The sequence below is a fragment of the Rhinolophus sinicus genome, linkage group LG07, assembly GCF_036562045.2.
Source record: "Rhinolophus sinicus isolate RSC01 linkage group LG07, ASM3656204v1, whole genome shotgun sequence".
Lineage (NCBI taxonomy): Eukaryota > Metazoa > Chordata > Mammalia > Chiroptera > Rhinolophidae > Rhinolophus > Rhinolophus sinicus.
Genome location: NC_133757.1, coordinates 110,281,655 through 110,300,316, shown reverse-complemented (window position 1 = coordinate 110,300,316; position 18,662 = coordinate 110,281,655). Strand labels below are relative to the sequence as shown.

General features: G+C 37.1%; 1 protein-coding gene across 4 annotated transcripts in view; it reads right to left on the bottom strand.

The window, feature by feature from the left end:
- The window catches only part of ANAPC10 (anaphase promoting complex subunit 10), a 274,574-nt gene that overhangs the window by 255,288 nt on the left and 624 nt on the right, over nucleotides 1-18,662 (bottom strand). For 2 of the 4 annotated variants that reach the window (XR_002137295.2, XM_019730767.2), the window contains exons 1-3: nucleotides 18,486-18,608; nucleotides 16,879-17,005; nucleotides 9,587-9,677 (exon numbers count right to left, since the gene is read on the bottom strand). Coding sequence is in view for 3 of the 4 variants with exons in the window: in XM_019730767.2 (XP_019586326.2) it covers nucleotides 9,587-9,677; nucleotides 16,879-16,993 (206 nt within the window). In the remaining variant the exon portion in view is untranslated. Of the gene's footprint in view, nucleotides 1-9,586; nucleotides 9,678-16,878; nucleotides 17,006-18,485; nucleotides 18,628-18,662 lie in introns of those variants that run through there. The other 2 variants (XM_019730769.2, XM_019730764.2) reach the window with 2 other exon arrangements.

Here is an 18,662-nt window from a genome sequence, read left to right as displayed (position 1 = left end):
TCCGGCTAGGTCTTATTTTCAGGGAAACATGGTAGTTCTTTAAATTTTCTCTACACCATGGATCTTATCCTAACGTCTATGTATCCTGAGAAATCATACGTAAAATTTATGCTATATAGTTTCATTAAGTTTGTAAAGGAAACTGTGACCTAACCAAAAGTTTAAAACTATTACTCTAAAATGTACCCATAAAATATTTTTTAAATTATTTATAAATTTTATCTCATGATGAATTTAAAATATAATATTGCATAGAAAATGATGTTCTTTATCAATAGCAGTGTACATGGGAAGATTTGCTCAAATCATCATTACAAAAATAATCACCATAAACTGAATGCTTACTATATGCCAGACATCCAGCTAAACTCTTGGGATAAGATATTGTAGGAAGGGAGTATTGTAGTAATATTTCCCCATTTCTGGTGCCATAAGTAACACTTCCAGCTTCTCTACTCCCTCACCCATTATTCCCTTTCTGCTGAGAAAGCTGCTGACAGGAAGCAAACATTTGCTTTGTTCCTTCCTGCCACAAATTTAATAGGGACAGACTCTGCCTGGTCTAGCACTTTCATAACTGGATGGGTAAGTCTGTTTAATTCTAGGGTTCATGGTAGGAAACACTTCACTGCAGCTATAAGCCCCTCTGTCAGTTTTATAAGGGTGATATTTTGGTCTCCATCTGCTGACTCTTGAATAACTTCTCAACTGATTTGGAACCCATGACATTGCAAGAGAAGACATCAGCGACAAATACTCCTAGTTGCCAACCTAACAGCCCTTTTTCCCTTCTTTCTTCATAACATTCAGCAAGACTATATTCCCCAGCTTCAATTAAAACTAGGTATGACCACGTGACTAAGTTATGACCAGTAAGATTTAAACTGAGTGACTGTGTGTTATAAAGTTTCTTTAAAGGAAGACATGTCCTTTTACCTTTCCTGCCTTCTCCTTCCTGTTACCTGGGATGTGGACATGATGGGTGCAATTCTAGTAGACATCTTGGATCATGATGCAACCTTGTAGATAGAATCAATGAGCTAAGAACAGTGGAATGGAAAGAGAAGGAATCTGGGTCCACAACATGCTTTGGGGCTGCCATACCTCTCCCGGAATGCCAGGCTCCTCTTCTATGACGAGGTAGAAGAAATAAATTTCCACACTGTCTAAAACACTGTTGTTAGAAGCTCTATTACTAGAAGTTCTCATTCCTATTTAATATAACATTGTGCCCACTTCACAGATGAGGAAACTGGGGCTCAGATTAGGCTAAGCAACTAGTCTTCATTTACACATCTAGTAAAACACAGGGCCAAAATCTGAACCTAGTTCTGTATGACTACACTCTACACTATATAAGAACAACTACAAACTCCTAAGGTACAAGACGAAACTAAAAAAAGTTATAAAATTCTATTATTTCCTGTTAATATGCTACATACATTGAAAATATATATATATATATCCAGGAGGTGCAAAAAAACGTATACACATGACTTGTATTAATCTTTCGTTATTGGTAGCTATTGAGCAGCACAATTTTAATACAGTTTTTTCCTTTCTTAAAATGTGTATACATTTTTTTGGCACCGTGTGCACGCGTGCCTGTATGTGTGTGTATATGTGTATAAATCAGGAACAAAGAACGTAATCAAATGTACAGGGAGTGCCAAGAAAATGTATACACATTTTAAGAAAAGAAAACTGTATTAAAATTGTAATACTCAATATATACTGATAACAAAAGATGAATACAAGTCATGTTTGTCTTCTGCAATTACAAGAGGTGCTCAAAGTGGTTACCATCAGCATAATTTTAATAGTTTTTTCCTTTCTTAAAATGTATATACACTTTTTTGGCACCCTCTGTATACATGCAACCAATATATATACACACACACATATATATGATTACATTCTTCTTTGTATATATGTATATAAATGATTATTCTTCTTTGTTCCTGGTACAAGGTGGAAAATACCCTCTTTGTATAAAAGTTTGTTTCTAATCAATGCTAATAGGATGCTAAAGTGAAAGTTTTCACTGAAGACTAAGACAACAAAGACCTTGTTTTAATAGAACATACAAGACCTTAATGCAAAGCAGCAGATAATGGTTAAAAATAAACAAATAAAAAGCCATGGATGTCTCTCCATGAAGAAATAACTGTTACAGGACACTTACGCTCCCACCCTATACAACTAGAATAAACAGACAACCTGTACGAAAAACTGTCTGCCGACACTGAACAACAGGCAGTACAGGACTGAGTCCTGAGGGAAAGGAAACGAATGCAGTGAGCCCTATGGAAACCCAGCAGAATCTAGCAGTCTCACAGAGTTGAGGAAGGAGCTACACTGAGAAAAAACCAAAACAGAAATTGGCATGGAGTCCCCTGGAGGCTTTGGATGAATACCAATCTGCACATCCAAAGGGTGACACTGAACAAAAACACGCAAAGAACAGCAACTGCTGAAGAAAGAACAATTCCTGGGCAGCGGTAAGACAAACTATTCCCAGAGGTCACACAGCGCAGGGAATCATTAGAGTTCCCAACAACCGTAGTATTGAGTCCAAATGCCTCTTCAAATATTTCGGACATTCACTGGAGATCCCAGAAGGATCAAGTCTTAGCAAACCATGAGGCTAGCCTTGCCCTAGAGAAGTCACCTTAAAGAGTGGTCTGGGAACCTGGGGGACCTCAAGACCTTTTCAGGGGAATCAATGAGGTCACAGCTATTTTCCTAGTAATACTAAGATGTGATTTGCCTTTTGCAGAATCACTCTTATGAATATACAGTGGAGTTTTCCAGATGCTATCTGAGGTGGGATGTTGTAAAAGATTTAACGAAGAAGCATGTATGAGACTCAGCTTTCTTCTCTTAAACGAAACACTAAGGAGATACACAAAAGAGTAAAACAATAACACTCTTCTCACTACTTTTTGTTGGTTTTGGAAGAGACAGTTATTTTTCATTAAAAAAAATGTTATTTATGTTAATATGTAATAGGTTAATTATTATTTAATATTATTAGATGAATAAATAAATACTTTAAAATTCCTCAGCTATAACTTCTAATCTGGTAAACACTGATAGACATAAAAAAGAAACAAGAGCGCTTTGAGGACTTCAGTAAAAGATTAGAGTGGCACTGAAACAAAAAAGTTGGAGAACTGGTGTCCCAGAGCAGGGATCAGCAAAGCACAGCTCACAGGCCACATGTGGCCTGGCACTTATTTTTATAAAGTTTTACTGAAACAAAGCAACATCCATTCACTTACACACTGTTCCCAGCTGCTTTTGCACAACAATGGCAAAGTTGAGCAGTTGTAACAGTGTAAAATACGGTTTGCAAGGCCTAAAATATTTACTATCTATCCTATTACAAGAAGTTTGCTGACCCCCATGCTAGAGCAAAGGGTACTCTAGATCCACTGTAAAGAGGCTTAAAGTCAAGCCTCAGAAAGATCAAATTGATCCTTAACTATCTTAACTAACTTAACTGCCTGCCAGAACAAAATCTAATCTTTAAAAAACAAAAACAAAAAAACTGAGTACTCAACAAGGTAAAATTTACTATATCCAGCATCCAATCAAAATGTACTACAAAGAATCAGAAAAATAAAAATGTGATTCATAATGAGGGGAAAAAAATCAGTCAATAAAGACAGATATGGAAAAGACAGAGATTAAAGGACTTAAAAATAAAAAATATAAATATCTACCTATAGGTGTACAACAAACCACCTCAAAACTTTGTGGCTTTAAAAAATAGTCATTATTTTGTTTATGAATCTGGAATTTGGGCAGGGCTCAGAAGGGAAAGCTCTACACAGCGTCAGGTGTGGCAACTTGCCTTGAGATCAGAAGGATGTACTTCCAAGACACCTCATTAATATGCTGGCAAGTTGGTGCTGGTTGTCAGCTGGGAGCTTAGCTGAGGCCATGGGCTTGGGTTCATTTCTTTATGGGCTTCTCCATTTCATGTGGGTTTTCTCACAGCATTATACATGGCTATCAAGGGAGAGAATGACATAAAAGAAAGAGAACAAGGCAGAAGTTGTATTGCCTTTTATGAACCAGCCTTAGAAATAACAGTATCACAACATCCACACTCCATTAAGTAAGAAATCCACAAGGCCTGATCAGTTTCAAGAAGGGAGACAGAGATGCCATCTCTTGATCAGGAAGTAGCAAAGCTGTAGAAGAGCGTGTATGATAGGAAATAATGCCGTGAGCAAACTGGAAAATATAGTCTGTAATAAATATGTTCAAAGAATTAAAAGAAAAGATTAAAATGGAGAGAGATGAAAGATATTAAAAAATCATGGAATTTCTGGACATAAAACAAAAATCTGAAGAAATTCATTGGATTCGATTAACAGCAGTTTAAACAATGCAGAAGACAGTGAATGTAATGATATAGCTACAGAAACTCTCCAAAATGAAGTATAGAAAAGAAAAAGCTCTCACCCCTCATTCAAATGAATAAAATATCAGTAGCCTATGAGACAGTATAAAGCAGAATAATACTTGTATGTAATTGGAGTCTCATTGCTACAATAAAGTTTAATTTATGAATTAGATACAGTAAAAGATTAATAACTAACAATAAAATAGAACAGTTATAACCAATCCATTTGAAATACGACACCAAAGGCACAAGCAATATAAAAAATAGGCAAATTGGACTTCATCGAAATTAAAAACTTTTGTAAAAAGGTAACCCACAGAGGGGGAGAAAACACTTGCAAATCACATCTGATAAGGGATTAATATCCAGAATATATAAAGAACTCCTAAAACTCAACAAGAAAACAAAAATCCCAATTCAAAAATGGGCAAAGGACTTGAATAGCCATTTCTTCGAAAAGGTATCAAATGGCCAATAAGCACATGAAAAGAGGCTCAATATAACTAGTCACTAGAGAAACAAACCAAAACCATGCATGACATACCACTTCACACCCCTTAGGATGGCTATTATAAAAAAAAAACAAACACAAAACACAAAAAAATACCAGAAAATAAGTATTGGCATAGATCTGGATAAATTGGACATCTTTCATATTGCTGGTGGGGATGTAAAATGGTAGCTGCTATGGACAACAGTATGGCAGTACCTTAAAAAACATAGCATTACCATTTGGTCCAGCAATTCCACTTCTGGGTGTATACACAAAAGAACTGAAAGCCAGGACTCAAAATAGATATTTGTACACCCATGTTCACAGTGGCATTATTCACAATAGCCATAGGGTAGAAACAAACCACAGGTCCATCGACAGATGAATGAATAAACAAAATGTGGTACATACACACAATGGAATTATTAGTCAGACTTAAAAAGGAATGAAACTCTGATACATGCTACAACATGGATGGACTTGAAAACATTATGCTAAGTTAAGCTAGACCCAAAAGGACAAATATTGTATGATTCTACTTATATAAGATACTTAGAAGAGTCAAATACATAGAGACACAAAAGTAGAACAGTGACAATAAGGGGCTGGGGAAAGGAGGGCATAGAGAGCTATTGTTTAATGGCTACAGAGTTTCAGTTTAGGATGATAAAAAGTTCTGGACATGGATAATGGTGATGGTTGTATAACAATGTGAATGTATTTAATTCCACTGAACTGTGTACTTCAAAGTTTTAAAAGTTATGTATATTTTACAATTTAAAAAAATCAATGAAATTCACCATCTCAACAGACTAAAGAAGAAAAACCATGTGATTATATATGTAGATGCAGAAATGGCATTTCAGAAAATCCAACACCTAGTCATTAAAAAAGAGTCTAAGCACAGTAGGAAGAGAAGGGAACTTCCTTAATCAACCTGATAACCTGAAGGGTATATCAGTTTCTGGCTAGGAAGGGGCAACAATCCTCCGCAGGAAGCTGGAGGTATCACCAAAGGCCTCGGATTTGAGGGAGGAGTAAATGACGAATACATCCTCACCAGAAGAATTGCAGGTGAATCACCCAGGGCATTAAGTAATTGTGAAAGTAGATTCTCTCCACCACAAAAGCATCCATAAGCTACAGTTAGCTTTCAACACACACCCAAGTACAGAGAGCACCCATGCTAGATAACCAAGATAGAATCGCAATTCTGCATTTTCCTCCTCCACTCCCATACTAACAGGCCTGGAGAGTTCAGGAACAGTTAAGAATATGGGAGAAGACAAATAGAAGCAAGGTAGGAAAAGAGAAGTAAGCCACACTTCTCTTCTTCCACTTGCAACAGACTCAAGCTTAGGGAGAGAAAGAGACTTTCTAAGTCTGACAACCTCAGCGGATATCATGGACCATGAAGAAGCAAGACGAAAACACACAGGAGGGAAAATCCTGGCAGTCTTTTTCCAGGGATGTAATATATACGTGCAAATATTTCACTATTATCTAGGACTACTACGGTAGCTAGGATTGAATGTTTTCATTTCTAACCTATCCTTTGCTATTTGAAATGAACAGAGAACTGTATATATTACCCAAAAATGTGATACCTGTTCTTTATCGAGTTCTCACCCAGGGCAAGAAGGAACTTGCCTCTGATTTAAAGGAGCAATAACATCTAAAAGTAAATTCGATTTTGTAATTGTGCACTACAAGTTCACCCTGATACATCATTAATACATACTGATTATTTCTAAAATCTAAACGTTCAACTAACTGAGAAACTGCCATAATAATTAAGTTGCTTATTTTCCCTGTGAAGGCGAGAATAACCTAAGGAGTTAAATATTTCGTTTCCTCTTAAAAAATATAAAGTCCAAACTGAACTTCTTTCAAGCTTACTCATAATATAATTTCTTTTCAATACACAAATTCCTTCCTTTAGTTCATAACGTATTCATGAAAACACATAGAAAATCAAATGAAGAAAGTTGAATGTTGGGGCTACATAATGGAGGTGTGAAAGTTGGTTCCTAAGAGCTAAAAAATCTCAATTACCCAATCCTAAATTACACCACAATATTTTAGTCATAATCTTTGACAATAAATTTCTAACATTTCCTTTGTTGTTGTTTTTTTTCCCCACATTCAATGTGAAGTTGACTCATAAAGTCCAATGAATTTCTGGTTGAGGTTAATGATTTCTAACACAGTCGCGATTGTCTTAAGTTGTTAAGCTTAGTATCTATTATTTTTTAAATGGCATCAGCACTTTGATTTTTTCCATTTGCTCTACTTCTTAAAAATAAGGGAGAAATGTAATAAACTATTCAATAATTGCACATGTGCATTTTAACAAAGAAGTGTAAGTGCTGAAATTGCAGTGCAATCATGCAAGAGGTTCATCTGTTAACTAATATATTTTAAAAACCTAAAACTTTACAAAATTATAAGGTATAAAAGTTATGGACAGTCTGCAATTTGCAGAGGAGGGGAAATTAATTTGTATGATTTGGTTTAAGCAATTTACGGCCATACATGTATTGGTACTTTTTGTTCAAAGTATTTTAAATAACATTGGCATTTATGGCTATCAATGTTTTCATTCAACTAGATTCCAGTAAATACTTTTTTTGTTGTTGTCCAGAGGCATTTTATTTGCGCATATGTATTACATCCCTAGAAAAAGAATCCCAGGATTTGCCGTCCTGTGTGTTTTCGTCTTGCTTCTTCATGGTGCATGATGCCCACTGAGGTTGTCAGTATAACAAAACCAAACTGATGGGACCAGAGGAGGTTGTTCTGCCGTTTTTCTAGATCTTTGAGCTGCACATCAAATCCGGGGCTGATCACTCCACACTTTTTTAACCTGCCCGTGAGGTTCACAACAATTCTTTCCCAGCTCTGTGATCACCAATGATTTCAAACTCGCCAATGTAACCACGCTTCATCAACACAACTAGCGACTGGACGATGACGTTGGAGCCGAGTAAGAACCTGGCATTTGCTTCTCTCCTTGGCATGGTCCATGCGCTTGAGAGTATCGGCCAGGACATCTGCGCACCATGAGGGCAGCAGGGAAAAATGGTGTGAAGGGCCTGACCTTTTCTCTTTTTGTTTGAAAAAAATTTTTTTATCTCCACTGTTAAACTATCAGCCTTTAGCTTCAATAACACAGCAAGCTAGTAGACCTTTTCGATATATTTAACATTCTTCTGTTCTTCACTATTTCAATAAGTTATTTTCATTATTTTTTGTTCAATACATTGGACTTCTGTATAAAACTGTATTTGCTGAAAAAACCCTGCCATTCTAATACAATACAATTAAATTATACAACTTATAAACAATATCCTTTGTTGTCACAGAAAAGCGATTTACCCTACGCTATACAGTACAATGGTTAAAAGCACAGGCTCTCAGTTCAGAGTACTTGTGTTCAAATTGCAATTCTGCCACTCATTTGCTGTCTGACCTTGGGTAAGTAACCTAATTTATCTAAGTCTCTACTTCCGAGACTACAATATAAGGACTAAAAATAGCTATAGGTTAAATGAAATGAATGGGTAAGGCATTTAGCAAAGTACCTGGTATTTTAAGTCTTTAAAAAAAATATTAGTTGCTGTTTTTATTTCTAGTGTATACATTTAATACCCTACGCCAGGAGCTGGCATGCTACAGGCCAATGGCTGAACCCTGCCCACCACCTACTCTTGAAAGATAAAGTGGAATTAGAACAGTTAAATTCAGTCACGAGGCATTGCCTATGGCTGCTTTCATGCTATAATGGGGTAACTGAGTAGTTCTAACAGAGACCCGATAGCCCGCAAGGCCTAACATATTTATTATCTGGCTTTTTCATAAGAAATTTGCTCATCTGTAACCTAGAAAGATAAAAACAAACTAAAGATACAATGCTACAGAATATTAAAATGAATGGCAGAAATGGGAAAAGATAACCAAGTTAACTGGTTTCCATCTATGTTAATAAATTGAAAGCAACTGATAAACATATGGCTATTTTCCTTTACCCCCTGCCCCAAAGTAAGCATTTCAAAACTGAAAATGTCCTTAGAAGTTCTAAGTTAAAATCAGTTTTTTTCACCAAATGGAAATGCAAATTTGAAAATATATGGTGATGGAAGGAGAACTGACTCTAGGTGGTGAACATACAATGGGATTTATAGATGATGTAATACAGAATTGTACACCTGAAATCTATGTAATTTTACTAAACAATTGTCACCCCAATAAATTTTAATAAATAAATAAAGTAATGTAAAAAAAAAAAAGAAATACAAATTTGAGAAGTTATATGAATAGTCTATAGCTAAAGAACGTACAATCTTCTCTCCAGGTGTACTCACTGCAATGCATTAAGTCATTGTATTGGGTTATATGCAAAGCATATTTTTCTGAAATAAGCTATATGAAAATGTATATTTGAGAATTATCTATATAAAAGGACTGTGTAAGGCACCATAAAGAATTCAGAACGGATAAGACAGTAAACTGAAAACAATCTCTAAGTAAGCAGAAAAATAATCTCTGAGACTTACCAAAAGCGGAGTTAAGTGCACTTCACCATAATTTCTATGTTCTTAAACTTTATGTAAGCAAAATAGATTTCTTTGTCCACTTATAGCATACACAAATTGAAAAACTCAAAAATGTATTACCTGAATTGGATGTTCACTAGATGGGGCTGGGAGCCATCTGACTGCCAGTAAGTTTCTAGGTTGTCGTCTCGTAACTGATCCACTCCAAATCCTAAAAACACCACAAGGGACAATCAGTTCTCACAATCAAGAAAGAACTATATGTTCAAAATGTAATATTAGCATATATATATTTGTCCAGAAAGGTTGGTAAATAGGATGAAATTAAAATGAATCAGAATTCTTCTATCCTCTAAAACAGACCTCAAGTCTTAAAAGCAATACCACTTGCACACACAAATGCTTATATTAGGACCAAGTTTTCTTGGTTGTTGGCTTTAATTTTTAAAGAACATCTAAATATACTGTGTATATATTTATATTCACTTCTGAAATGTGAATAAACACTGACTGTTTCACACTTAACAATTTTTCAATGCCTCATACTATCCCTACAATCAAGTATGAACTGTTGAACACAGCTTCTATGGTCAGGCCTCTCCCTAACTAGCCAGCTCTACCTGGGCCACTTCCCTCTGTTCCCAACTTACTGATGACTTCCAATTCTTTCAATGAGCCACATTTTGTCTAAGCTGTACATTTTTGCACATACTGTGTAAAGTACCATAAAGAATTCACACAGGACAAGACAGAGTAAACTTAAAACACAAAAGTTCCTCTTGCGTTTATGTCCTTACTCAGTGAAATCCTATTCTTGCTCCATCATGCAGAATAAGCATCATCTCCAAGACGACTTCCCTGATCCTTTCAAGCAGCACCAATCACTTTTCCCTTGGGCCACTGCTGCACCGAGCCGATACTTAGTGGAAAGCAGTATGCCATGGTGGGGCCTGCTGCCTGATTCCAGCATTCCCACTTTTTATGTGATCTTCGCCAAATCACTTAGTATTTCTATACTACAGTATCCTCACTTAGAAAATGATAAAAATACATCAGAGGGCATACTTCATATGATTTTTGGAGACTTTATTGAGATAATTGTTTTTTAAACAGTAAAGTACTTAGAACAGGACCTGTCATTTATTAAGTATTAAACAGAAGTTATACATTATTACATTGCATAATAATGACTAGTTTAAAGCTATAATTCCTCCACTAGATCACAAACTCCTTGACAGCAAGGACTGTGTCTTTTTTATCTTTTACACTCCAACAGTGTTACAGACTTAGCAATTGTCTGCTGACTTGACCTGAAAAATACCTGACCATAGAGAAGCAAAGTAAAGGTTATACAATTAACTTTCTCATGTTGTTTCTCATTAATAAAGAGTAGTCAGTCATTCTTAATGTGTAAAATGATAATCATATAGTGATACTTCACTGATGGACCCAAAGCTAGAAGTCACATGCAGTACAGTGTATGACACTGCACTTACAATGTCATGACTTTCATACCCAACACATTTTTAAGTGATCCTACCACCCTTCTGGTGGTGGCAACTACTGTTCTCTTCTGTGCCTAGGCGATGTCAGAGCACTGGGGCATCTTCAGAGAACCAGTGACTTCTATGTGCTGCCCTCTGCAAGTGCCATAGCATCAAAGGACATGAACTCGCACTGATTTATACCCCATTACTGACACAGTAGGGCAGCAGTAGAATTATACTACTAGGTCAAGCAATGGAAAATTGCTAGAGTTGAGCAAATTCAGAAATATTTGATGCTATAAAGCATATTAGAAACTTCTGAAGCAGTCTAGGATACAGGAAGCTGGAAAAAAGCATCAGCCTTATTCAAACAACAAGAAAAGGCTAGATAAGCTAGATAAGCAACAAGCTCATAGTTTTTCTTGAAAACTCGAGAGCTTGAAACCACACACCAACCAAACAGCCCGGAATTCAAGAAGGGGCAGCTCCCAGGCTCAGGAGAAAAAGGACGTACAGACCGTCCCAAGTGTGGTAAAGCAAGGGAGGAAGGAACACTGACCAAACACCTAAGAATAAATCTGGTAGAACTTTAACAAACTACTAAAGGCCGAGCGTGGGCTAACATAAAAGTACAGCAGCCAAGGACATTGCCAACACAAGGTGAACTCACATGGACTCTCAGACTCTTCCAAGGCCCTCTCTGTACACCCAGAAAGACATGGGGGAGAGCAGGAGACTGGAAAGCCTATGTCAGTGGTACTTGCATGACCACCACTACAGGAAAAGCAAAAGTACTACCCTCCTTCCCAAACCCTTCTCTCCTACGGAACAAAGGCCTTAAGCTGCTGGGAGAGGGGCATCAAACAAACCTATTGACTCCAGGACCCAGATACAGACCTATCCTCGCTGGGAGAAGAGTAAAAGAAAAAAACCTCTACACCTGGGGGAGAAGCAGGAAAACAGTCCTTCCTCAGGAGTGGGGCAGAAAACTCTTTCCCACAAAAGACCAGCCACAGATACAGGCAGAGGTTGGCTATCAAGGTAGGAGGGCCCAAAATGCTGAGAAAGCCCCACCCTGGAGGCCAGGCACAGAAGGGCGGCTAAGATTGAAGCTGGACCAGGAAAACAGACAACAAGCCCTGCCTCTCATCCCCACAAGTGAGTAACAAGGCCTAGCATTCTACTGCTGGAGGCAGAGCAAGACCGTAGAAAGACACCCTCTGAAGCACAGTATATATAGATGCAGGTGAAAGAGGAGAGTGAAGGAGGAACACTTCAGAAAACTCCTCTGGGACAACAGCCCCCTCCATAAGGACTTTGGAGGAATTTGAATTTTTAGAGGAAGCCTGTGAGGTACTGAACGTAACCATAGCAAAACAGAACAAAACAACCACCACCACCACCACAACAAAAAACCACACCCAGCTCAGTTCCTAATTAACTCAACCCCCCACTATCAAGGACTGGCAGTAGAAAAGAGGTATCCATTTCAAAGTACAAGTACCATTTCTCACAGTATCTACTAGTCTACCTGTGACGTTTAGCAGTCAATAAAAAATTATGACACACAAACAAGAAAAACAAATATTATCAAAAGACAAAGCAATCAATAGAAATACACTTGGATATGACCCAGATGTTGGACATATCAGACAAGTACTTTAGATAATGATGATTAATATGCAAAATAATTTAAGGGAAAAGGTATTAATACATGAAAAGCAGGAACAGACAGGGAATTTCAACAGAGATGAAAACTCCTTTAAAAGTCAAATGAAAAAGCTATTAAAAAAAAAAAGCCACCATATCAGAGATGAAAGATCCCTTAGAATACAGAGTCCTCAGTAGACTCAGTAAAGCCAAAGAAAGAAGCAGTAGACTTGAAGGTAGGCCAATAAAAAAAAAATATCCAAAGCAAAACACAGAGGGGGAAAAAAAAGAGTAGGGGGAGGAAAAAAAAGAGCACCTAAAAACTATGGGACATAAAGAAAATAAATTCCAGTGCTCCCTGCAGAAGGAGGGGGAAAGTGAACCTTGTAGAACACACCCATAACATTCTATTTTCCTTAATAAAGGCCTGACTTCAAGGAACACTGTTTTAGCAGAGCCTAATCAACATGGGTTTTACCACAGCCTAACTAACATGGAGAGGGAATATGCCTAATTCCAGCCTCCTCTAGCCTTCCTGTCTCACCTAAGAAGGAGAAGAAAAGGCGAGAAGCACTTGTGAGGGTCACACTCATGAATATAGTCCCACTAAAAGACAGAGATCTAGTCACAGGATTATAGAACACTTTTGTTCCCAACCTACCACCATATATCAGCAGGGGTCCTATATAATATCAGGAAGTCACAAGTCAAAGAACTGCAAGCTCAGACTCCATTAGAGTCTCTCGAGAAATCCAAAGATAACAGGGGAACTAAAAACCAGGACACTAAAGGAATTTTAGCTTCTGAATCTCAGCCTTTATCTATTAGGCAGAAAATCAGTAAGGATGTGGTGGAACTGAATAGCACCATCAATCAGCTGGATCAAATTGACATTTATAGATCACTTCATCCAATGACAGCAGAATATCCAAGCATCTCAAGAATACACAGTTCTTCTCAAGCTCATGTGTAACATTCACCAAGATGGACCACATTGTGAGCTATAAAATACACATAAAAATTTTTAAAAGATGAGAAATCACACAAAGTATGCTCTCAGACCACAAATAATTAAATTAGAAATCAGTAACAGAATGACAACTGAAAAAACCCCAAATATTTGGAGATTAAACAACATATGAATCACAGAAGAAATATCAAGAGAAACTTCAAAATATTTGAGAATGAATGAAAATACAAATTATCAAAATTGTAGAATGCAGTGAAAGCAGTGCTTAGGGAGAAATTCACAGCATGGAATATATATATAAATGAAGAGAGATCTAAAATCAATAATCTAAACTTTCACCTTAGAAAACTACGTAAGAAAGAGCAAATTAAATCCAAAATAAGGAGAAGAAATAATACAAATCAGAGCAGAAATCAATGTAACTGAAAACAGGAAATTAATAGAGAAAAACCACTGAACCCACAAGCGCGTTCTTTGAAAAGGTCAATAAAAATCAATAAACCTCTAACTGGCCTAACCAAGAGAAAAGAAAGAAAATACAAATTACTAACATCAGAAACAAAAGAGAGGCCATCATTACTGATCCCATAGGTAATAAAAAAAGGTAATAAAGAAGTATTATGTGCACAAGTTTGACAACATAAAAATGGACCAATTCCTTGAAAGACACTCTTTCAAAACTCACACAAGGAGAAACAGATAATCTGAATCTCTTATAGAAATTGAATACAAAATTAATAACTTTTGAAAAGAAATCACCAGGCCTAGACAGTTTCACTTGTGATTTCTACCAAACATTTAAGGAAGAAATTATACCAATTCTCTACAATCTCTTGCAGAAAGTAGAAGCAGAGGGAATACTTCCTAATTGATTTTATGAGGTCAGCATTACTGGAATACCAAAACCAGACAAAGACTTAGGAGAAAGGAGAATTAAAGAACAGTATCTCTCATGAACATAGATGCAAAAATCCTCAAGAAAATATAGCAAATAGAGTATTAGTAAAAAGAATTATATGCCACAATCAAGTGGGACTTATTCCAGGTATGTAAAGCTGGTTCAACATTCTAAAATCAATTACTGTAATCCATCACACCGACAGGCTAAAGGAGAAAAGTCATATGATCCTATCAATAGACGTAGAGAAAGCATTTGACAAAATCCAACACCCATTCAGCTAAAATCTATCAGCAAGCTAAAAATAGAGGGGAACTTCCTCAACTTTACATATCTACAAAACACAACAGCTAACATCATACTTAATAGTGAGAAACTAGAAGCTTTCCCACTAGCTCAAGAATCAGACAAGGATGCCCCTTCTCACCACTCCTATGCATCATCATATTGGAAGTAGTAGCTAATACAGGAAGAAAAACAAGGAAATAACGAGTATAGATTGAAAAGGAGAAATACAAACAATAGAACCCAGCAATTCCACTCCTAAGTATTTATGCCCAAAAAACAAAACCATACGTCCACACAAAAACTTGTACCTGAATGTTTACAGCAGCTTTATCCATAATCACCAAATACTGGAAGCAACCTTATCTAACTATTGCTGCATAACAAGTTACCTCAAAGCTTAGCAGGTACATGTTTAAAATACTAAACATGTATTATTTCACAATTTCTATGGGCTAGGAATTTGGGAACAGCTTGTTTGGGCAGTTTGGCTCAGGGACTCTCATTGAAGTACGGTTATCTGAAACAATTATCTGGAAGCTTGACTGGCCCTGGAGGATCTGTTCTAAGATGGCTTACTCATCTGGCTCTTGACAAAAGGCTTCAGTTCCTCATTATCTATTGTCAGAAGGCCATGGTTTCTTGCCATGCCAACCTCCACACGGGGACACTAATTTCCTCACAGAATGGCAGCTAGCTTCCCCCACAGTAAGTCATCCAAATGAGAGTGAGGCAGAGCCAGAATGTCTTCTACCATCTAGTTTCAAAAGTCACATCCCATCACTTCTGCCATATTCTACCGCTCCAGAGACCAACCTGGACACAATGTGGGAGGGAGGGGTCAACAGAAAGGAGACCAAGAGCATTTTGGAAGCTGGCTACCACAAACTTAACCGTCCATTACCTGGGGAACAGATAAATAAGCTGTGGTAGATCCATACAGTGGAATAGCAACCAATAATAAAAAGGAATAAAATACTGATACATGGAAAAATCACAGAGAGCTTCTTCACTTAGCAGAAATCATTATGCTAAGTGAAAGAAGCCAGATCCAAAAAGCTACATACAGTATGATTACATTTATATGTCCTTCTGGGAAAGGCAAAACCAAAGGGACACAAAAAAGATCAGAGGTTGTCAGGGGTTTGGGGAACAGGGGACAGAAGATTAACTACAAAGGGGTATGAGGGAATTTCTTTGGATGATGGAAATATTCTGTATTTGATTTTGATGGTGCTTACATGACTGTGTGTTTGTTAAAATTCATAGAACTATAAGCCTAAACAGGGTGAGTTTTATTGTAAGTAAATTATACCTCAATAAATTACTGATGAAAGGAGAGAGAAAGGAATTGGAAGGGTAAATAGAAGAGGCCTGATTGGGAAGATGGCTACAGGAGTCTTCATGTGTAAACAATACGAGTTTCTGAAGGAAAAGCAACTACTAAACAGTAACATCATAATCAAAGTTCCTAAAGCTAAAAGTCTTTCTCTGAACTTGAGTCTATAGATTGAAAATGCCCATAAAATTATAGGTTAGACAGATGAGAAAAGATACGTATGTATGCTGGCATAACCTAGCAAAAGTCTTGAATCCTACGAATAAATAGAAAAAGCTTAAATGCTTGCAGAGAGAAAGAACAAGTTACTTAGAAAAAGAGATACAGGCATAGGCCTTCTTATTTGCAACATGATAAAAAAGGAAATGGTGAAATGGAATCCACAAACTTTTGATAGAAAAAGGACTGACACTCAAGAATTCTATCACAAACAAGAGTAAAATAAAGTTATTTTGGGATATGTAATCATTCAAGAAAATGTACTACCCACTAATCTCATCTAGAGAAATAGCCAACAACAACAACAACAAAAATACTAACCAAATAACTCAATCATAGCAGAGACAGGGAAAGATACAGAGGAGACCTTACGACATATGCAGTTAAATTGAAGTGGATATTAGTGAAGCAATTGGGAAGAAATACATAACAAATGACAACCCAAATAAATTTATTTCAGAGTTAAAATAAAGCATAAAAACAAAAAGAATATTAAAGTCATTCCAGAGCACAAGGAACCTGTAAGTAGTTCTTTAAATAAACAGCTTTTTTGTTTTGTTTTACCTGGTTTGCATGATGAGAGTGACCAGACAGCTTGTGACCCAATTTCCCGTACTGTTCCAGTCCTTTCCAACTGCTTAGGGTCTGCTCCAGGAGGTGTCTTGTTTGGTGTGGTCATTTTTAAAACAGTCTACGTAGAAAAAAGAACATCCACATTATACCAGGACCTGAGCATCTTTTTACAAAAGGTAAAAATAAAAATGTAATAGCAAAATGGATCACTAGTATACCCTTGATATTAATTCATTGGATGATATTAATTATCTAATTGTCAAATACAGATAACTCAATCACTGTGATTGAAAAATCTTGGGAATTTGGTTTTTAATTTCTAAAATACAATATGACTTACAAGATCTGCAAAAGAGCAGAGTATAATAGGCAAAAGGGCACAGAATCAGGGCTTTAGCTTCAGCCTCTCCTTTTCTAGCCTAGACTTTGGCAAGTCTGGGCTTTATTTCTTTTCCTGTCAGAGGTTGATTTGCTCTATAATTCTATACTGCTATATAGTCCTATACTTCTATGAGTAAAAATTCTTAATTCAAAGGAAGACATAGACCTTTGAGTTTTTCCCGTAGAAAACTCAGATTGAAACACTCTTATGCCAAGAAATGTAAATATTGGTCTCCATTTAAAATAATCCATTAAGCGATGCAGAGAAAAATCACATCTCCCCACTAGTTGTCAAGAGCTCCACTTATACATGCTTTTACCATAGAAGATAAAGTCAGAAAAATGGCTTCAAGATCTAGAAGTGAATAACTGGCCTATTCTAAACAAAAAGTTTACTTTGGCTTTCACATCTTTTGTTAATCTTGGTAAGTCTAAGCAAACGTGAAAAAAAATACTTCTTGGATAGTGAACAATATGTAAAACTGCTTCGTAATGCAGTTACAGCTACTGCAGTGTTATACATGCTATTATAAATCTGAACCAATAATTATGTATATCATCTCCTTGACACCTATTAGAGGTCAGTTGTTCCCTAATCCCCACACAAGCACTGGATACTCACTAAATAATAGTAGAGTCACTGGAATGTAAACTTCACAAAAGCCTAAAACTTAAACGCTCAATTAGCAATTTGCTGAATGAATACAAGAATGAATAGGTCCAATCATAAACTAAAGTATTTGCCACCAGCAAGTTAAGTAAGGTCTATGACGAGACAATTAAACCTCTGGCCATATTACAAGCTGAATGTCCTATCATTGTCAAATGTCCAAAAATGTCAAATTGTCAAAAAAAAAAAAAAAAAAAAAAAAGGCTCATCCCTAATCACCGAGCAAAATTCAACTGCAGGACTTGGTACTGGACGCCACCAAGTGGATAAAACACGGAGTTCGGGTAAGACTGGGTACCTGGCCACACAGTTTGGAAGGAGCTAAGGCCACAGAGGAAACGCCACCGCGAGCAGTGTCTGTACCAGACTCCGTTGGTCTCGCTAGACATCTCTGCTAGAAGTGCTAGCATGGGCAATGGCTAACGCTCCCCTCCTGACCCGCTGGCCTTGGGAAGACTGGGAGCAGTAAAAAAGGTTGGGGTTGGGGAAGAGACCATCGGCTTACGCTAGAACCATTCTCCACGTCGGGAAAAGCTCACGCACTTACAGCTAACAGACCCGGCTTGCCGCAGCTCAAAGCTTTAGGATGCCCTGCAGCTCCGCGCCACTCCCACTCAGCTTCTCTGGACAACCTGGCTCCCCCAACGACATTGAATTGGCGTCGCAGCACGATTACGTCAGTTTTCACCGTCCCGCCGGGCGATCTCTGTTGCGCACGCGCACT